Source organism: Takifugu flavidus, chromosome 3 (assembly GCF_003711565.1).
Source record: "Takifugu flavidus isolate HTHZ2018 chromosome 3, ASM371156v2, whole genome shotgun sequence".
In the NCBI taxonomy this organism is placed as follows: domain Eukaryota; kingdom Metazoa; phylum Chordata; class Actinopteri; order Tetraodontiformes; family Tetraodontidae; genus Takifugu; species Takifugu flavidus.
The window spans coordinates 15,745,273-15,767,264 of NC_079522.1; the positions used below are offsets into that span (position 1 = coordinate 15,745,273).

Sequence of the window (21,992 nt, forward strand, 5' to 3'; positions counted from 1 at the left end):
ATGTCTATGATTGGTTCTTCGGCATGTGCAAGGGGCAACCGTGTCTCTGTGTCAATGCAGACTTGTAAAGTAAAACTCTTCAAGGTCAGAGTTTTCCATGCAAAGCTTTACAATCATTGCTCTGGTTTAGTGCATTTTGTAAATCCTTTCAGCACTTCTGACCTCCCAACAACTGAGTACCTGCATCTGTTTTCCAATGCATATTCTGATTTATTGCTGCATGATTTATTTATTTTCTCATGTCTTTGAATCATCAGTTGACCCATTAAAGCTCTCCATTTTTAACCTTAAAAACAGATAACATTGGTTGATAAAACCATTTTCAACTTTGATTGATTAAAGAACTCCTGGGATTGCAGATGCATCGAAAAGCGGACAGAAACTGTCAAAGAAGAAACTTTCTTCTATAATCTTTTTTGGGCGCAGAATAAGTTGGCATTTCTAAATTTGCTTCATCATCCGCCTCGAAATTCCCAATCGAGATCATGTTGAGAGCTTTTCAAATAGAAACGCAAACCATAGCAACCACTTCTCATGCATATTTCAAGCCGTCTGATTTTTATTCTGTATTTCTACATTTGTATACGTCTATATTTTTGCTTCTGCCGAGCAGGTCTTGCAATGTAGCCTTTGGCTCTCAGGACGCATTAGGAACTGTCAGACGAATTGGGCAAAAAAATCACACTCTAAGAGGAAACTCAAAGCTCTCAAAAAGCTGCATGAAATCTTAAACACCTTTCTTGCCGCTGTTTTCTGTTGCTTTTCATTTGGCAGTGTTTGGAGCAACTGGACACGCTCAAAGGTTACACTTGGGGGATGCGTAATATCTAGGTGCTTGCTTGTTTGGCCTGGTCAAATACTCCAGTGGCTCTTCTCTGAAACACACATAAGCGTGAACATTTTCTTCTCATCCCTCATGTTTAACAAAGGGCGTTACTTATTGCAGGTCAGATTTGAACAGGAAGTAAATCCCGGAATAAAATAAGTAGAAATAAATATATTTTCTATAACCACTAATAGACTAAAGCAATCCTTGACAAGATATGAACACGCATTGTAATTCTACAGTTGTCTTCTCTTACTGTACTGCTACTCCAGTAAGGACACTACACGAAGATGCGGTCAGGATAGTGGGGAAACTGAGACACACACATGCACACAAACAAACACACAAAGGTAACGCTCCCACAGCACTATCTGTTTGATGTCAATGTGCCTCGGAAGTAAATGTGGAACTGATGTCAATCTGTTTGGAAAGAGGAAAAACATCTGCTCATTAGTCTGACCAACCAAACACAAACGTCCTGCTGCAGCCGAGCACATGGACCCACAGCAGAGGGGACTTAATGAAAGTTCTGAAGCCACAAAAAGCAAAGCAGATTACTCTACAACAGAATGGTGGATCTTTTAAACATTTTAACTCCGATCAGATCCAACCATTCATGGTCACGAGGAACTAATCCTGTTCCTGGGACTGATCCTAAAGAGGGACTTAGAAATGTGGTTCCTTAGGCAACACATATACATTGTTAGTCACTTTTTCCACTGAATTTCCTCGAGTCCTTCCCTAAACTGAAGCCCAACTTCCTTCTATCTACATGCAGATCTGACTGTCAACACATTTTTATATTTAACCTTTCAGTTTACAGAGAGTCAGAACAGACCACCTGGTATTTGCATGGATTTTACATCTTGTGCATCGGCCCCTTTTGTAAAACTAAAATGTCAGCCCAACTAAGGGCAACCTTATAATATTACATTGCAAGTTTTAAGACAACTCCAAATAGCATCAAACAGTCAGTTGTTCTGCACTCTTGTCACAATGAGGAAAAACTGTGGCCAGCACGCTGTGGTGAATGGAAAACATTAATTCAGAAGCATTTTCATTTTGTTGTCATGAAAAGCCAAACGACCAAATATGCTGGGTTATGTTTATGTGCTTAGATGATTATGTATGTATATTATCCATATACAACTAAAAGCTGCTTGGCAAACCTTAGTAAATTAGCAAGCATAATTCTAAATGCTGATAGTAAAACAGCTGTTGTGCAGTGTGTTATTGTATAGGAGCAAAACAAGTATAGACTGGAGTTGTTATCTTACTAGAGCTGTGTTACCGGACATGGCGCTACACTTCTTTCCCTGGGGATAGAAAAATTAGCTGGCAATACCTGCAGTGCTGATGACCCCTAATTGTGGTTTGTATAAGAATACAAAAAAAAACAAGCGGCAGAAATTCTGTATACATCTGCAATGCAAAGCTAGTTTCCTCAAACAGTCCAGAAAACAGCAAAGCTTTCACTAACATTCCATTCCCATTTTCTCAGCATGTATATGTACGATTTGCAAAAGCTTAAATTATCACAGTGAAACATTCATTTGCATGTAACTGGAGACACTGTGGGAGCCCACAAGCACAGGTTCTTGTTCCAACCTGGAACAGAATGACATAGCAAGCTGGGTTCTTGGGGAAGGGAGTGACAGAAAACTGAAGGAGCATTTTGGGTTCACATTGCCATCTGATGGAGCAAATGTTTGGCCTTTCACAAAAATGTAGTGTCACACAAAGACAAATGCTTTCTGTTAGGAGCGGGGAAAGGTCTGCTGGATCCTGATGCAGTTATTTGATTTGGATAAAGACCAAAGATGTGGGTTGACACACCCAGGTCTCAGGGAACAAATATGAGGCGTTCAAATCGGGAGGATGGACGTGTTTGACCTTTCCCGCAGGCTTCTGTTATCAAGCATGAGCTGTATGGTGCTATTGTCAAAAAAAGTTAAAAGTTAAACACACCATTGAGACATTTAACCCTGCATTATTCACCATCCAGAGATAATACAAGGTTAAGCTGTAAATATGCACAATCGCCCTTGAATTCTCTCTTTATCCCCTTTTGAAACCTTCCATCCAAGGCCTAAATAGTTCTTAAAGCTATAAAATAAAAATAAAAAACAGAAAATGAGATTTTAACAGCTATGGGAAGTGTTTGCAGTGTCTTGAAAGATTTTGAACCGGAGCTGAGTCATTTAATTCTGCTATTATGCTGTTAAATCTCCCAACTTCTCCACACAGTGCTACTATGATCTTGTCAGACTCACAGATAAACCACTAAATGGATGAACTGGAACATTATCTATCCTTGAATATTTGTGGCGCTGGGTTGGTTTTTTGCTTAACGGTTGCTGATTTATAGTTGTATTGTTTTGCTGCAGAGAGTCGTATCAGGAGTGTCCTTGGAAAGTCATTGTTCTTTGTATTTGGAGCAAAGCAAATCAATAAGGCAATGCCTCAAACTCTGTATTTAACATTGTTTCCATTGATCTTTGAGGGGGCATAGGAGAATCCTGCAAATCCAAAATCTGTATTAAATAGATATTAATAGGTTAAATCGGCATGCAAAAACCAGCATTGCAGAATAATAGCCCCCCTCCAACTGGCATTCACATCATATCGATATTTGCTCAAAAACATTTGAATGTTATCAGGACAATTGGAACAGCCTAACCCTAAACCTCAGCTGACAAATGTCGAGACCGCAGTGTAACCGGCTTCTAAATATAACAATCCAAAGCACTCCACAGCAATCCAAAGCAGCGTTTTTGAGGGAAAAGAGGAAACGTAGAAGTTGAAAAAGAGCATGGATGAAGCAGAAACAGAGGATATTAAATATTTATACAACCAGCCATGTACTGGCATTGCTGTCTGTTTCCTGGCAGACTCGTTTCCTGCTGTAAAAAACGGAACCGTGCTTTTATTGCACTGTACGTAATCAGTTACACACATTTGCACAAACCTAAATCTTTACTGCTGGCACGTAAATCTTTCTGCAATTTCCTTCTGCTTCATAAACACATGGCCGACTCGCCGTGGGACAATGAAAATGTCAATAAGTTCCCCTACTGACGAAAAGCAAAAGCAGACACCCCCATTTAGAATTAACATTCCAACACGTGTGGTGGAATTCTCTGTTGGTTTCCAGGGAAACAATTATTTTCTGATATGCGGGGCACACAGAATGAAAGGACTTGTACGAGGCGTGGGAGGAAGGTGTTCCAAGAGGTCCAGTGCTGTGATACAGATGTGTGCCAGGTGTGGCAAAAACAGAAGCAGAAGCCACATTTTTTGCTCCTCAAAAATGAGAGCAGCACCTCTCCTTGTCCATCTTAACCTGTCATTCCTCATTTTTAACCTCACTTCCTCACCCCACAATCTCCCTCCAGTTACACTGTCAGCCGTCATCTCAATCCCACGCGTTCTTTTTTCTGCCTTACAACACTCACGCCAGTAATATCTGGGCCACTTAGCGGTTGCTTTCGCTCGCAGGAAGTGCTCCACCGTTTGTTCACCTAGCAGGACATGAAGAGGAGCCCTATTTGGTCACACTTGAACAAGATGCAAGACGTTCTGTCGTAATATTACAATGGTTCGGATATGACACAGTGGTCTTCGCCACCCGTGCGTGATTTCAGATATTTGCTACGCTGATCACTCAAGTTCCACAGAGCATTTTCCCAAAACAGATTACTGCAAACAGATAAGAAGAGCGAGTGAGGTTCCAGAACTTTTTCAAGTTTTCGATCATCACGCGGGTGCCTGGCAGAATATTTCGCGTGGATTTTCGCTGTCGATCTGGAATTTTCATTTCCGGAACTGCGCTTTAGGATGACATGGCCTTGTTGACAAAGCCGTTCATGGAACGTGATTAAATGCAAGACAGCAGGAAAATCGCCACACTATCGGGCACAGAAAGCTGAGGTCATATGATGTATGGACAACCGCGTGTCCCCCACAGTGGTAGAGCAGCATGGAACTACTTTGCCCAGAGAGTGAAAATCCATTCCTTACACTGAAAGGTATCCTAGCCAGGTATTGTCTATCCCAAACACAGGTAGGGACAAGGGGCAAGGCTTGGCATCCATCCCCAACATCAATGAGGGGCCTTTGACAACCATAGAGGCACCTCTAGAACTGGCCATTCTCATCTGCTTGGGAGAACAAATGGAGGCCTACAACAGACTGCAGATGTTAATGTGGCTCTCATTGGATGAAGCAGGGTACTTCGCTAACATTGAACGGAAAGCTCCAGAAAACTGGAAGTTCTTTTTCTTTCTGGACATGTGAAGACATCTTTGACCAAAGCCTTGCCAGCTGCAAATATTTCACTGTCCTTTGGAACTTTGATGGTTCTGAGATGTCACAAAGGATCAAAGTTTTTTATATGCTTGGTATACAATCCAGGCAACAACCAGTCTCTGATGATGCACCTTAGCCTGCAGAGGCCCTTCAACAAACAATAGGATCCTGACCTGCATTATTCATCCCTCACTCATTTGCTCTGGTTCAAATACATGTGGGAATTCAGCTTTCACAAACTGAACTTCAACAAAGAAAGCCTTTCAGCACAACTGCCCACTCCATCCTTCAATCTCTGTGCTACTTCGAGTGGCTCTAGAACTTGTCAAGTAATGCTGAACCACTTTGAATAATGCAGGAGTCTTATATCATAGTCAGGCTGCAGCACAAACCACGAAATCTGACCGCTAATCAGTGGTCAAACCAAATCTGAACAAGCCCCAGATTAACCAAGGTTGTCTAAGTGTTTAAAGCCTACTATCAAAGGTCTATATTTAGAAGTACTCCAACATTCAAATCCACTTAAGGGATCCAGAGTGCATAGCTCGCTTATTAAAAAATGGCAGCAGCATCGTAATAAATTTAACATTCACTGTTTCATGGCATTTAGGTTTCAGCTAATGTCTTCACTTAATGCTTAATTAGACATGGATTTTAAAGGATGTGTGTGCAAAGGTTCCTAATGGTGGAGATGAGAATAGCTCAGTGTCGGTACAGATCACCAAGCCTCGAGAGCATTACTGAATCAGGCCATTTAACCACCTCTGAATCCGATGTGGACCTGATTGTGCATTGATTACAAGTGAACAAGGGCTCGGGGCGTGTCGGTCACAAGAACCAAAGTGGCACTAACAAATGTCTGCTCACGTTAGATAGTACCCAGAATGCATCATTTGTGAGTGAATGCTGGATCATTAAGAAGATAAACTGCATTTGTGCCTCTGCACTGTTTCACATTTGCAGAGGTACATCGCTTTCTAAACATTTAAGAGACTGTTGAATATGCACAACTGTGGGCTGTGGCCTCAGCTATACCTGCATTCCTCTGTTTTTCAGGATCACTGGTTACAAGTAACAAAAATGTTGACCCTTGTAGCATAATGTAGCAAGAAGGCCTGCTTCAGAGTGCTGTTCTTCTTTGGGAAGTCTAGGGCTGATGTAGCTTTGAAGATACTGGGCTTAGCGAGCCCAGCAAGATACTGAGAGTAAAACAATGCTTAAAATAAAAAAACAGTCATCAATATTTGTGCCACAATGTAGAATGTGCCACAATGTTGATTAATCTTTGCTAACTTTGCATTTTTAGCTTTTCAGGCTAGACACATCTTTACCCCATTACTGTCTCTCAGGTTTAAGGTGGAACTGCAACACAAAACAAGAGCACGGGGCACCCTCAGTGTTATGGCGCCCTGGGAAGACCAATCAGATTTCAGGGGTGGCCTGTGGTGCATAAAGTCTTGCGAATATGTCTCCTGGCTGCCCTCTAATGGCTGGGAATGCTACTGCAATTAACTCTGGCGTAATGCAGTATTTAGTTTTCGATTTTCATCAGATTTTCTGTGTTTCATTCACAAACACTCAATGATCTCACTCCACCCCATATAGCAAACGTCAGGTGGGAGTCGAATAGTGCAATGATTTGGAACTAGCACAAGAGCAGCCTAATGGACGAAGTTGATTTTGGTTCTTCTAGGAGGCCTGCATCATTCATTGCACAATTAGTGTAGAATCATAGCCAAACATCCCCACTAATGGTGAATAATTTCAGTGATAATATTTCAGTGAATAGGTCTCAGCTACTGTCATCCATTCTCCTAATGACCCTCATGATAAATGATGGTCATGAGCACCGAGCAAAAACATAAATGGAAAGGATGGATTTTCCGAGGCACCGAACAACAATGGAAAAACTCTGAAAAATGACGTAGTTCCATCAGTGCCTCGATGCTCCTTGCTCAATCGCGTCCCGCTTTAAAACCTAGAGGCTCAGAGACTGCAGCAGGGATCCTTCTGGATTGGAGTGTATGGACACTGGTCCAAATCAAACCCAAATGGTCATCAGAGACTTTGGACAGATGGATCGTCTCCACAGAGCATCTGTGCGCACACAACAGTGGGATTCAACAGAAACCAGCTGGCAACAACACTGAGAATCCCTTCCATTAAAAACACACTCGGCCATTTTGGAGATTCATTGCCCGAAAACCATAAAAATGAAAAAAAAAAAAGATATAAAAAAACAGACCCAAAAAGCCAAATGGCCTGAAGCAAAATCACATGTGGATGAGATCACACACACGCACACCTCACTTCATTTATCTGGTCACGCTAAAAATAGCCCCACTGCAAGGAGTGTCGCTTTGGCTAACATCAGTGCGGAAAACGCCGCAGCTTGCTGCTTTCAAGCACTGTGGAAACTTTATGCTCGCATTCCTGAGGCTCTCAGGAACATTGAAGAAGTATTTTATCGAGTTTGTACACATTCACGGCCTACAGACCAGCAGCTGAAGCTTAAATCCCACTGAAAGGGAACGCTAACCTTTATAAACGCTGCCCCTGGTCTTTTACAAAAAATTGAACGTAATCTAAAATTCCCCACAAGCGAATTCCTCATGTCCAGTTAGACTCTGAATGTTTTATTCAGCCACTATCATTTATTCATGCAGGTTTATGAATGACTGAGAATGACCCTCACGATGGTCAGTCAGCAGGATGTGGAGCAAAATTACAACCCTCAAGGACGTCAGTGTGATGCCTGACGTCCTCCATGTCTCTCCTTCAATTCTGCACAAATGTCTGTTGACATTTTCCTGTCAGAATTATCCAACAGCTTAAGAACCCTTAACAAAAAACAACAAAATACGCCTCAGGCGCGTTATGCTTGTTTTAACACACAGCGGGGATCAGACGAAACATCTTCTGACCGATCCTTCGGGCCTGTTTGATACTGCGCCTTCTGATATATAAAAAAGAAATTTAAAGCGTAAAACATGTCAGAGTTGTTGTGGAATCCAAGACTGCCGATTCTAGGGCAGAGAAACAGTGAAGCGTTCTTATGTTAGCGGATTAAAGCTAATCAGCTGATCACTGTGCGGATGTCAGCATGGCCTTCTTGAAGGCTGCGTGTTCGGAGGGAGCGTTGATGTATGTGTGCAAACATGCTTGCACGCCTGCGCATTTCCACTCCGGAGGGCAGATCCGGAGATGTCAGACTCGGTTGGACGCTGCCCTCCTGTCATGTGAACACGCCAGCATCATTTCATCGTAGAACAAACAGAAGGGCCCGTTTTCATCTCTGGTTTTTCTTCTTGTCCAGTTGTTTAGACGTTTGGATCTCATTCTTTTTTTTCCAAGGGTCTTTACTCATATGGGTTTGGGAAAAATATTTGAATGTCATCAACATTAGGTCATCGCTGAGGCCTTTGAAGGCCGCTCAGCAGCTTGTCGTTTGACAAAAGAGGCAAAGGCAGAGTTCCAAGTATTGTCCCTGCAGAACCTTTGTGCTCTCTCAATTTTGTCAGCTTTTAATAATCAACAACTCTTTGTAAGTAGAAAAACAGAAATATGAGGTTACCTAATGATCTGGGGTTGGATAATGTAACACTATTTTGTTAGCGTTTGCTTGCTTAGCTTGCTGCCATTGGCATTAGCATTAACTAGCTGCCGCTCAGTTCAGTTACTGAACGGAGCTGGTTGTAGCTTCGCCATACATCAGCTTCAGTTTGTTGCTATTTGTTCGATTTCTTAAAATTTTGTCGCCATTAGATACATTTACGATACTCCAAATGCATCAACAGCTAAATCATCCAGTTTCTAAAGCACAGAAAACTGTTGAGTCAGAATATTCATGAACATTGTGTTCAGACAATAAATCAAGTTGAAAGGGAATTCCAGAGTTTATGAGCTACAACTTCAAAAGGATTGTTTCCATTTTTGTTTTAAGCCTGGAAGACTTCAAACCCGTGATCCATGGACCTGAGACGGTGGGTCACGTCGCACTGCGCCAACAGTTTTCTGGTGTTTTGGCTTTACATCTGAGGTGCAGTAGAACGTCTTTGACTTGATACAGATCTTTGCACTTTTTGGGCATTCTCAGGCAGTGATGTGACTTATTAGATGATTCACAGATGGATTATTTCGGGACAGAAACAAGTCTCCCCGCAATTCTATGATCCGGTCAGTTCTTTTGGCCTGCACGAAGCAACACATGGAGAATAAAGCGACTCAGTCTGCTAATGAGGACCTGGTGGGTGCACATTCCTTTGAGGATGTGTATACTAGAGGCAAAAGAAAAAGCTTTGTTAATCGCATAACACCCATCCAAGAGATGATAAAGCAAACAAAAATCCGCATTTTGATGATTGACATGCATGAATTCTTCATGAGCAGCAATTACAAGTGTTGTTGCGCAGGAATCTATTTGTTGATGCGCATTTGTGTGGCATGGTGTCCTCTCCCCTGGCTAACTGAATAACTCCAGGCCAAGTTATTAACCACTGAAATAAAGCCGCTTTGTTTTGTTGTCATGGTCCACAAAATTCTATTTAAAAGCAGGCTGCCTTCCAGAAACTGACAAACAAAAGGAGACAAATGGAAAATCTCTTGGAGTACAGTATCTGAAGCAAAATGCCCATACGCCTTCACTGATGGCAATTAATCAGAGGCGCCTGCAGCCAAAACTTGACAGTCGTAAACAGCAGAGGCGAGCAGTGGCTTTAATTGGTGTTGTGCAGGACGAAATACAGAATAGAAATGTGTTTCTCTAAATTAATAAAGGGAGAGTTTTGCTGAACGAGAGCTGGAGACGTTTAACTGTAAAAAAAACAATTCCTTTGGCAGCATAAGACAGTTTTAATGCTGCTCATTAACACTTTCAAATCCTGGAAGATAAGTTACAACCCCCCCTAAAATGCATATGTTAGTAAAAAGAAAGAGGAAACCTAGATTATTGAGGGATAATCATTCCCGCTCGACTTCAACGACATAAACAAGGCAATCGACTGACCCCTTGCGGTAATACTGTGAAATTACACCCGAACATTTCCACAGCCTTGACGTCAGCTGTCTCTGTTTTTCAGTTCCAAATTAGCTGATGGGAAAGAGAAGCCCAGTTGAATTCGCTTAAGCCAAGATTCTGTACGTCCTGGATGGATGAGAACATTCACTGACCTTTATATCGTGGTCTACCAAAGCAGCTCATATCCATGAAGTGGGAATGCTTTTATTCTCTATTTCTAAATTCAAGCTGAACTTCTTTAATTTGCATTTAAAATTGAAATGCTTTGTTCAATACTTTGTTCAATATTTCAGTTACATTTTCAGTACTTTGTCATAGTTACAGCTGATTTATCTCCTTTTTTAAGATAGATAATTTTTTTGAAATGCCAAGATTTTATTCTGTCAGAAGTCATCCATAATAGTTCCATGTGTGAAAAGGAGGTCTCAAGCTCCCTGATACACTCTTTCACAATTTGAGTCCAATATATCCTGGTAGTGTCATCTTGGATTATACCCGTGACATAAGGTAAGAAAAAAATCCATCACCTGATCATCCATCCAGGTAGGGAGTCATAAATACTCTTACTGCGGGTAATGTCACAATATGGAGAGAAATGAGCTGCATGGCAGAGCTCTGCACTCGACAAGTGTTTTTTTCTACTTCATAAAGTTGAGAATGAAACTTGATTTAACATTTATAGGAACTTTATAAGGGCCTCATGAGCAGACCTGTAAAATCATAACGATGGTATATCCCTGTGAAAGGGAAACCTATGATGTAGATTAATATTATAAAGAATGAAAGGCCATCTGTCTTTATTTGATTTGGCTGCTGTCTCCCTGTCTCCTCACGCACATATTAAAAACACACTTCAATGCTCGCATGTAAATTTTATCACCTTTAATTCCATTATAGCATATTGATAATGACACATGGTACAAAAGCAATTACCAGATATTCCATTACAACTTGGACCCAATAAACCTCACGAAGCATAACAAGAAACACCATAAAACTAAGCTCTTCTAAGCCTCATGAAGTCGACAAGACAACCAGGAGTTGGGGGAGACGAAGCTCGGGAACATTGGATTTTCTATGCCCACCAAATAATGTTGACATTGTATGTTTATATTTTACAACAATCAACAGATAACAGTAATACAGATTAATAGCAGGTGAGCTGGAGTGATGGGGTACCGCCGACATTTCATTTCAAACTGAGCCCATGTAATGCGGGTAGTCGGACGATAGATGGCGCCAAAACATTATCAACGACCGAGGTTCTTATATACGATGGGAGAAAAATATGGAAGACGCGTAATCTGGGTCGAGCGCAGAGAGCGTCTTCAGAAGGATCAAATACCACACCCATACCTTAGAAAACGTGAAATATTTGCCAGCAAATACCCACTTGAACAGAAATGTAGCTGAGAATTAAAAAGGGAGGAGATACTACAACACAGGGCCAACTAAGAATTATCATCGCCTCACACACGAGCAAGGAGTTTGGACCCAGTCGTGATATTTAGTCAGGAAAAAGAGGTATTAGGATAAAAACCAGCCAGTCAGACAATCTCACGTGTAAAATGGTTCCTTTTCATACATTCTAATCAGGAGATGGAGCGCAAGCAAAACAAATAAGTTCATACTTTGTTTACAAAAATTTTAGAAGACACACTCCTGTGATTATTTTGACAATAATATCAACAACCTGTTAAATGAGTAAAATTACATTTCCAGATTCTTTTCTATTCCAGAAGGAGGATCTAAAAATGAGCATTTTTTTCTATGTTTACCACATAAAAGTATTGCAGTAAAATTGCATTTCTGAGACCAACTTTTAGCAAATGTGGCCGTGACACTGAAATCCCGTTTCCACGCTGAAGTATGTTGGGTCAATTACAAAAACAAGACCACATGATAAATACTGAGTTAAAGTAGAAAAACGAAGCAACTTTGGCACTTCTTGCGGGTTGCAGATCATGAGCAGTGCAGGCAAAGTCACAGCAGAGTGCTTTATAGTTAGGGCGTCGCGTTTCTCTAGGTGTGATGTAGTTTACATTCAATATTGACAACACATCAGCACAAAACAGCATTTAGGGGCCAGTCAAAGGGTAATTTTAGAAGGTGAATTCCCCATCTTACATTACAATTCACATAAATGCTTATGTATGCTTGTATTATATATAGATATATACACAACCATACATGATTGGTTTCAGAAAGATGTGGCTGAGCGATGTTACCAGTACACACAGAAATTCGACATTTAGCAGCAATTATTTGTCCATAAGTCATAGTGTCTATGCAGGAACTTAAAATGTGACAATAAAAAAAAAAATGTGGAAATCAAAAACATTCCTACAATTCTCCATTGAGATATGAAGACTGAGCTCGCTATGAACAGGAAACTAGTGCCGGGACATTCCTAAAGAGTTCGGAGAGCATTACGAGGTATTTTTTGTGGGCATAAAAAGCAACGTCTTAACATCCGTACTGAATGAGAATTAGTGGTTCTTGGACAAAAAGGTCTGCGAGAAGCAGCAGCTGCGCACGTAAACAACAACACCGCGTTGCTCGGATGCAGGAGAAGTGAGAGGACAAACAAAACGGATGGAGTCTTGGCTCCGGGGTCACACCAGAGTTTCGGGCAGCGTGTCGGCGTTTTCCGAGGACAACAGCTGCCAGATCTGCCACCGCTCCCTCTGCCAGTCCTGCCACTCCGGGCCGTGCGGCGCCATTTGGGCCTCCGTCGTCGAGGCGGAGTTATTCCTCCTCCCTTGCAGCAGAGGGGGCTGCTGAGCTGCCGCAGGGTGAGGGGAACTTTGTGTGGCAGCCAGCTGGTGGTGGGCATGGTAAGGGGGAGGGGAGTGGCTGTCACTGAGGGCAGCGGGGCTGCTGTCCCCCTGCTGGAGTCTGGAGTGCGGGCTGGGTCCGTTTCCGCTTGCCCTTGGCAAGGCTTTTATGTTGAGCTGGAGGCGCGGCTGTCCGATTGGCACGTGAGGGCTTGTGTACACCCTGGTCACTGGTGGGTGGGGTCGGCACTCGGAGGGGCCAGAAGCCGACTGCGTCCACTGGACCGTCGCCTGTGGCCTGCCATCACCGTGGAATCCGTCAAGGCCTTCCTGCGAGCTCCGTGAGCTTCCCTCCGACATGTTACCCTGGGAACCTGAACACCAAATAAATGACACATGTCACGGGACACTCGAGGCAGTAGGTTCCTGGTTTTCTTTTTGCTTATTAGTAAAAGCAGAACTCCAGGTTCCAATGAACTGCGACATTTTTGAGACTCGGGGGCTCTGGTCCTTGATTTGAAGTGCATCTTCAAGTATCTGTTCTTTCTGGATGAAACCTTCCAAACTAGTGTGTGTTACCTGTGAACTGCTGATCCTTGAGGATTGGTTTCAGCGTAGTGTGCCACGTCCCCCAGATGTTTGCGTGCTCCTCGGATATGGTGTCTAAAGAAAGCAAGGATTTGTCCTGTCATTTCAGAGCTCCACCCTTGACTGACTTTTGACTGAAAAGTTCACCTTTGGACCCCCAGCTTTCAGCTCCAGACTCTCTGTTCCAGTTGGCCACCTGCCCCACCAGACCGTACTGTCCCGGGATGCGGAAAGTCTGCTCACCGTCCAGGCTGTCCGGTGCGGCTCGCCGCTCGCTCATCACCGGCGAGTTGTTGTCATAAGGGGACACCTCGCCGCTGGACACCTTGTTGGAGTCGCTGGAGGAGCGGCGCTCGCTCAGGGTGTAGGGCTCCTCAGTCGGCAGCAGATCTGAGCTCCTGTGGTTCATCAGGAGGAAAACGCCATGCCTTTATATGCTGTGGGGTTTTGGTTTTGTTTTTTTACGCGATCCACTCACTGTGATGCTTTCCTCCTGAGGAGGTAATCCACCACATCTGGATCGGTCTCCAACAAACTCATCAAAACCTCGTTCTGCAGGTCAGGAGGCACCTAAAAAAATCAAGTAAAACTGTTACAAATAGAAAATCAGATAACGTACTGATCAATACTGGAGAATTTATGAATTCTCTATTTTGACCCAAACATTGAACAAACACATGCAACATGAAAAATAACAGAGGAAAAAAGTAATGTTACAAGTAAAGCTGTCATATTAAAGCGTGACACCCCTCTCGCATGTTGAACTGATCCTTTTGTGGGTTACTGCTTGTTTATATGACAGTGAGAAAGTTGAATTCATATCTTCTTAGGCTTGTTGCCTTCATTTACTGTCTTCATCTGATTTTAAGGCAATCGTGTGGGTTGAATCCTCAGAGATGTGGATTACGGAGCTGCCTTGACTCTCACGTCACAACAAACGTCCCTGAAATGGTTCTCATGCTTTAAAATGAAAACAGATTGAGGTGTCGTTCCACAGGGTTTGATCCGCCTACAAACTTGATTCAATGAGCAAGTTGGACCGATTCAACACGTCCAATTAAACGGCCGACACCGGTGTACTGAGGGAACGTAATCCTCTGCAGAATGATGGTGGAAGATTACAAAATAGTACGCTTCCAGGTTTGGGTCCTGAGATGACCTGAGCTGTCCGGCTGCACTGTTTGAGAATCCGAGGAACAAAAAGGAACAAAGCAACTGATGAGACACTAATCCATATGAGCCCTTTCCTGACCCACTCTAAAGGATTACACGGTGGAATTTTCTCATTTTCTTTTGAAAAGAGACACTTTTTCAGTGAAAATGTCTGTGTTGGTGTCAACTAAATGGTGATGTGTGACTTTCTGGTTAGATCTGCTCCAAGAATTCCCTTCATGCACATCCATCTGTCATCTCCCACACTCTTTTTTTTACCAGGTTTGCCTTCTGTTTTCTTAAGCTAACACACATCCATTGTCTGCTAATCCCGGGGGGGATTGTCTTACTCAAAAGGCTGCGCAAGAATGTGAAAGCAAGAGTGTGTGTTTCGAAGAGGAGAAGAATGGATGCTGGAAATGCGCACAACTGACCGTGAAGAGGGTTTGGAAGCTGGCGATCATCCTCTGCAGCACGGCGATGACTGCCGTGCTCTCCTCGGCCCTGGCCGAGCTCTGCACGCTGAACTCCTTGTCCGAGCTCTTCTGCTTGTGGAGAAGGTTGGGGCCAAAGATCGTGGCCAGATTCAGGGACGTCATCTTATTTCCTGTGACCTGTTTTTGTGGAAAGATGCAGAAAGTGTAGTTTTGGTACTTTTGGTACTAGGAAACAATTTTAGCTGTATGAACACTTTAATGTTGCTATTTTAACTCCTATATGCCTCCCATTCTCTAGCGTTCATAGTTGAGCGACTAATGCGGCTGAAAAAGATGCTGTGATGTCAAAAGTAGGGTGCAACTTTGCTCTGTGAAGATGGACTGAATGCAATGTTCTTGTCTTCCAGGCACAGTCTGTCCACATTCGCACCTGCAGAAGTGCACACTTGGAAGTCTGTCTTGCTTTCACTACGCCTCCCTGGCTGCGGAGGTTCAGTCGTCAAGATTACATCTCTGATCTCGACCGACATCATCTTTTCTTGAATAAAATGGCTTCCACAGCATGAGAATTTTATTTTCCCTGCTAAATAAAGAGTGACATCGGACAAGGCCAACTGTTTGTGTCCATCTCTGTGGAACGACGTGGCCTTCTCCTCTCCCCATCTTTCATCCCTGCTCTTTTGTGTATGTCTCCTCTCCCTCCCTTCAGCCTTCGCTCTCTCTCTCCCCAACCGCCACTGCGCTGTCACATGAGGTTTGTTAACGGTCAAACTGTAACAGCTGCAGCAATGAGTCTATTTCCCCCTGTGACAAGAGGAAAACGAAAGAGCAGGCCAGAAGCATTGATATGTTGCACCTGCTCTGACTTCCTGTCTCACTCTGGAGCCACAAAGTCTTTGACAAAGTCAGTCAGAGGAAACCACAATAGAGCGAGCACACACAATAAAACACACTTTCTTCCGTGCATACATAGCTCACCCTTCACTATTACACACACATACACAATTGCTTCAGACTTTAAGACACTTTCAGTCAGACTTTCAGGCTGATTTGAGTCAAAATTGAGTGCTGGCTGGAAAAGAGTTGATTATCCTTACAAAGGCGCAGAGTTCGCAAATGCTATATTATGACTCATTTGTTCGCATTATATAGGTTTGGGGCCCACGTGTGTGTAGATGTATCTGAAGTTGCTATGCTAGTAGGGTGCAGCAAATACTGAAAAATACATTGAAGCTGCAGCTTTTATAGGATCTAGGCAGAGAACATCTTTCAGTAGCATGATTATTGTAGCATAGACTGCCGCTGGGAGGCATTTTAACTGTGCATTGGCCAATTAAAGAATATCCAAACTTTGTGAAACAAGGTTTCTCGAACTCTGGTACAAATCTTTCATTCCAAAGACTAGCAGAAAGACATCAATTCATCTGAAAAATGATGTTAAACTCTATTTAAAGTGCACAATATGTTTCGCAGCAGTGCTGACACACCTACTGCCACCGTACGTGTAGCGGGCACATGCTACAGCATCGGGACCGCCGTAAGAATGACACACTGCTATATATCTAGCAAAGCAGGGTGATAAAGTTGCTTTTGTTTATCTTCAACTTTTTTTCCTTCTCTTTCTCGTACTGTACTTCTAAAATGTGTAGTCTTTATCCCCGCCTGTTCTTTCTCAACACACTTGTGGTAAATCATCAGATTTCACACAACTCCCTGGAGCCATTTTGCTCAGACTCCCCCACAGCAACACACACCACTCACGCTGTTTCAGGCCTGACAGGAATGTGGACACATACCAGCCACACAAACTGATTCCTATCACTGCTTTGGCTTTATCCTCCCAATGATGCAGAAACGAGGCAAAATGCAGTCTGTAAACTGTTGATGCACGCGTGACTTATATCAAAGCCTTTCAGCATCAAAAGTATATGAACTGCATCCCAGCTCTTTAATACCTCCCATTACACACTGCACATTTATTTGGAGCTGGTGAATGACTTTAAGTTCCCTCGGATATAATAGGAGGCCCACCTCCTGTCCGTCTTTGTCCAGCTTGTCATGGGCGTGGTCAGTCACGGTAGACAGGAACTCCAGGAGGCGGTGGAGAGTGTCACTGTTGCATGCTGGGAGCAGGTAGATCAGTAGCTGTGTGACATGCTGCTGCTCGTCTGCATCCAACACTGTCAGAGGATGAGGAAAACAGAAGAAAAGGTACATGAGAGTGAGGGTTAAAAGGATAGCAAGACCTACTCACTGTGCCCACGCAAAGGTGATTTCATAAAACCACTTTTAAACACTAGTGCAACCATATTTAACACAAATGAAGCTAATGGTGGCCACTTCTCTACAGCACTTACATGTATTTATACAATCATAAGTCAGCTAGCTGAGCTCACATTAAGGCTGAAACCATGCTGTAAATTACTAAAGTTCAGAATGATTTACTGGTTCAGTTCCTCTCCATCAACACAGTGATGAGTAGATAGGCAGTGATCTGAAAGGAAATATGAGTTAAATAAAGAAAAACACAGCTTACATGTCGTGTTGATGAAGGCTGTGTAGAGCTCCTTGGTCAGAAGAGGGTCAGGCATATCCCTGAGGAACTCCTTCAGCAGCGCCGCCACATCATGGACGCTGTGCTCCTCATCCAGCTGCACGTCGATACCGCGGTCAAACTCCTCACGTAGCTGCAGAAAGAAATGGAAGGAAGAGAGGGACTCAGAAACATCCTTGCCACCTAACAATGGGCATTATACACGCACTCACCCACTTCCTGATGTTACCCTCAAAATGATTCAAACTAATTCTGCCCGTACGTTAATCTTTAGAATCTGACCCGTGAATGACTCTCTATTGAAGTCTATTGTTGGTGGTGATGAAGGATATGGACTGAGCATCCATTTCTAGAGTGGAGTTGAACGGAGCAGAATATGGAAATAATCGAGAAGTGCTGCCTCAAATTAGGCTCACATAAAGAACAAGAAAAGCTGTATTTTATTACATTTGGTTCATCAGAGTTTCCTTTTCGGCATGACTTCCACATAAGGACGAGTCTGACTCACGTCAACAAAAATTGAATTGAAATAAGTGCTTGTAAGCGCTGTTTAAGGGCTTAAGTAAAGCCCAGAAGAATAAGAGAGAACAGAAGTTTGTCTGAAAGCAGACTCTTTGCGGCAGGCTGCCTAAACTGTATTGTAGTCGCTAAGCCAAACACTTCTGAACCACCACACCATCTGTGGAGACAGAAACTGTATATATATAAAAAAGAGTGGCATGTGGCTTTCTGTAGCGGATTCGTGAAATGTGCCATCTGTTTGAAATTCATGCAAGTTAGAAAAATCAGATCATGACAGTTCAAGCTGACAAAAACCAAAGTTTGGCATCTCTTTATTGAGTTCTAAAACTAGTCCCAAGGTGAAACTCAGGAGGATGGGAACACGCAAGAGAAAAGATTTAAAAACAGACTCGGCCTATGCTGCTTGTTTACTGGCATTAAATCAAAGATTAATAAAAGGTAGGTGTGGGTTGAATAAATGACTGAATGGACATTGTGTACTTTGAGGACGTAGCCTGATCCTAATATCGTTGAGAGTCTCTGAGCCATCACTGTGTTTTTAAGAGGATGGGCTTTGCGCAAAAAACCTCGCTGGGGTAAGTTTGGCACCAACGATGGTGTTATGTTTGTGCACCATCACGTTTTTGGTTTTTTTTCGCACAATCTTTTCTTGGAAATAAAGGTTTTGTTTATTGCTGTTGACATTTGCGGAAAGGTGTTAACAGTGATTTGCTGAAATTGGGTTGAGAGAAAATCGGAAGGTTTTTCTTTTTTTCTATCCCTAGAAAACAAAGGACCCTTTATATTTCCTGGATGTTGTTCTGGATGTGTGAAGACATGGGAGATCTAGGATTTCTGCTCAGTGCCATGGCAACCATATGTGCAATGCAGCTCAACTGAGGAATACAAGTTAGTGTTTTAGCTCATTTGAGGGAAAAAATTGGGGGTTGAACATATCAAATGAGTGGACAGAGAGCTCACCTGTCTGACCCTCTTTTTTGAGCTTCCCACTCGAAAGATTCCCACAGTTTGCAAACCTGCACAGCAACAAAAACACACCATTGCATTAATAATTAAACTGGTTCCTTAAAAGTGCAGATAAGGGATAAACACTGGGTTGAGGTGTTGAAACAGCAAGATCACCATTTTTTTCAATGTGCTGACAGCAGCTGTCGACCACCCGGGGCACCTGACGGTAGATGGGATTGAGGCTCAGCCTTTTGTCCCGGTGCTTCTCTTTTTTACTCGGCGTTTCGGCCGGCAGGGAGAGCTGCAGCGCCTCCAGCAGGCGGGACTGGTTGTCATCCAGGTCTGTGATGGAGTCCACTGACATGCCGCCCTGCATTTGATCGGAATTCTCAGTCAGTCTCATTCAAGTACAGCTACTCTACAATTTGTATCCCACACAGAATTCCGTGTCTCTCACCCTCCTGCGTGCCCGGGGTGCAGCCTCGGGCGTGTTGGGGGATGACTCGTTGGCAGTCTCTGATGTAGAACTCAAAGAGGAGTTACTGCTGGATAGCTCCTTGTTGGACGGCCGCTTTGTGGCAAACTACAGAAGAGATGGAGGCTTAGTTTAGGTCGCATAAGTGCTGCAGCTTGACTTAAAGGAACCCCGATGTAAGAGGGGGCATAAATGTGACAAACCTGTAAAATAGATGAGACCAGGTCAGAGGAGTCCTTTTGCTCCTCCCGATGTAGATGGTCCTGCCGATAGCTATCCTGACGCTGCCTGTGTGTCCTGTCATTAGCAATAACCTGGGAGAGTGGTATGCTGAAGGCCTGGGGAATGAATTCTGGGAAAACATGCAAAGCGAACGGTGAGACATGGAGAACTAGAAGAGAAAGAAGAAAAGCTGAAAAAAAGAGTGGGTGGTCAAGAATAATTTCCTATGGCTCTGAACTTTGCAGAGCAAACAAGTCTGAAATAAAATAATGCCATCAGAGGCTGCATTTAACATATGATTAAAGCCCCAAAACACATTTACTGCTCAATTAAAAAGTCTTATGTGCACTTTTAAAGTAAGACAGCTGTTTTCCAGAATAAAACTTTACAGAAATCGCAAAATAAGCCCACATGCGGGAAAGCGCATGCTCATAACATCCTAGCTAGTATGTAGATTCCTCGATTCCATGGTCATGATGCTAAAGGCTGTTTGGAGTTTTGGGCTTCTGCAGGGCCTTTCCAAATACAGTAAAAGCTTAAAATGTGGTGAGGCAAACCAAAAATATTGCTTGATGGGTTTGCTGAAGATGCACAGGGCACACTTCAGAGGAAAATGATGTCAGAGGAAAATGATGAGCCCACAAGTGTCAGTGTGTGTGTGTGTGTTTGTGTGTGTGTGTGTGTGTGTGTGGGGGGGGGGGGTCCAGATGTTTAACTTGATGAAAGGCAAAGTAAAAAAAAACATGTACAAAAGAGCAAAATGTATTCCACAACCATAAGTGAAGGGCTGTGGTTCACAGGGGAACATGACTGTGACACAATCAATTTGTGCTGCGGCCTCATAGCCTTACGTAACACACATGCGCACAAACATGCACAATCTGGTTTGCATATTGTTACAGTAATGCGTAGCACTTCGCAGCGCGGCCCCGACCGGCCCACATTTATCAACTGACATCAGGTTTTCATAAATCTACATTTTCCAGACCTTTGAAGCACATTCAGCCTCCGGTTTTTACTCCCTATAATTTCTTATTCATCCCTCTGCAGGGTGTTTGTATAAAGAGCAGGTCTTCAGGGAGTCCATGCTGAAGTTGAGGAAAGTTAAAAATAGCCTTTGGCTTTTGTTTGAATGTACATGAAGCGTGACATGATCGGCGTTTACCACACACAAGAGCTTTGATGGTAAGAGGTAAAACACTTCCTCAAGTTCAACTACAACAGTTGTAAAAACCACTACTGAGCGCTATTTACAACTCAACGGATAAGTGACAAGTATTATCCTAAAAATCACCACTGTGCAAAGAAAATGCATCTGTTTTATGTGTGTTTTAAAACAAAGCTTGAGCGCCACAGTGCTGCACCAAAGCACCATTTGCTCTCTCAGTGTCTGTGTGAAAGAGAGGCTGACAATGGGAGAGCCCCAAGAGAAATTTAAAGCTGAAATCCATCATCTGAACCTTTAGCGTTAGCTGGTCACGGTTAACAAGAGTACAGCTGCTAAACCCCCATAAACCCAGATTATCATATTAATGCTAATAACAGCTGCTTATTTGTACATATTATTCACCGGCAACTGGGGAGCAGTGGGTCCTGTTGCTGCCATTCCTCAGTGCATGTGTTGTAAATGAGATGCAGGATTAAACTCGACACTCTTTTCGTGTGCATCACACATTTCAGTCAGCCACCGCAAAGTAATCTTAAGACGGTTTAAGAAACCGTTTGATGGTGAGATGACAACTGAACTTCAGTGCTGAGAGAAGTCAGCGTACCTTTGTCTTTACTCTTCTCTTTTGCCAGAGAGTCCAGCTTCCTTCGTAGGGACTTTTTCCTCTTCTGTCCATCTGGGGAGTGGCGAAAAGGAAAATAAAATCAAAGTCATAAACACAAACGCTTTCTGTTTTTCACTTATTACATCTAATAAGCTCATAACAGGAATGCAGACATAGATTGCCCTCGGCCTGTGACCTTAAATCCCTTTAATTGGAACATAAGAGGGGCATTTGTCACAAAAAAACAATACATGAAATATGTCAAATCACTCGTATTATTTATCCACGCTCAGCAGATTTGGAAATATTCTACTGCATTCCTCAATCAGTGAAATATACACAGGTAATTTAAGACTATTGTTAAGGTTTGGGTTTTAACAGGACCCGTAAGCAG

General features: G+C 43.0%; 1 protein-coding gene across 3 annotated transcripts in view; it reads right to left on the reverse strand.

The window, feature by feature from the left end:
- Positions 1-11,018: 11,018 nt before the first annotated feature.
- Positions 11,019-21,992, reverse strand: part of LOC130522304 (rho GTPase-activating protein 6) — a 58,413-nt gene continuing 47,439 nt past the window's right edge. For 2 of the 3 annotated variants that reach the window (XM_057026483.1, XM_057026485.1), the window contains exons 3-14: positions 21,599-21,670; positions 19,808-19,956; positions 19,587-19,712; positions 19,304-19,499; positions 19,142-19,197; positions 17,642-17,792; positions 17,137-17,285; positions 15,103-15,282; positions 13,995-14,086; positions 13,664-13,914; positions 13,508-13,591; positions 11,019-13,302 (exon numbers count right to left, since the gene is read on the reverse strand). In XM_057026483.1, the coding sequence (XP_056882463.1) occupies positions 12,767-13,302; positions 13,508-13,591; positions 13,664-13,914; positions 13,995-14,086; positions 15,103-15,282; positions 17,137-17,285; positions 17,642-17,792; positions 19,142-19,197; positions 19,304-19,499; positions 19,587-19,712; positions 19,808-19,956; positions 21,599-21,670 (2,042 nt within the window). In that variant the 3' untranslated portion in view covers positions 11,019-12,766. The remainder of the gene's footprint in view (positions 13,303-13,507; positions 13,592-13,663; positions 13,915-13,994; positions 14,087-15,102; positions 15,283-17,136; positions 17,286-17,641; positions 17,793-19,141; positions 19,198-19,303; positions 19,500-19,586; positions 19,713-19,807; positions 19,957-21,598; positions 21,671-21,992) is intronic. The other variant, XM_057026484.1, reaches the window with a different exon arrangement.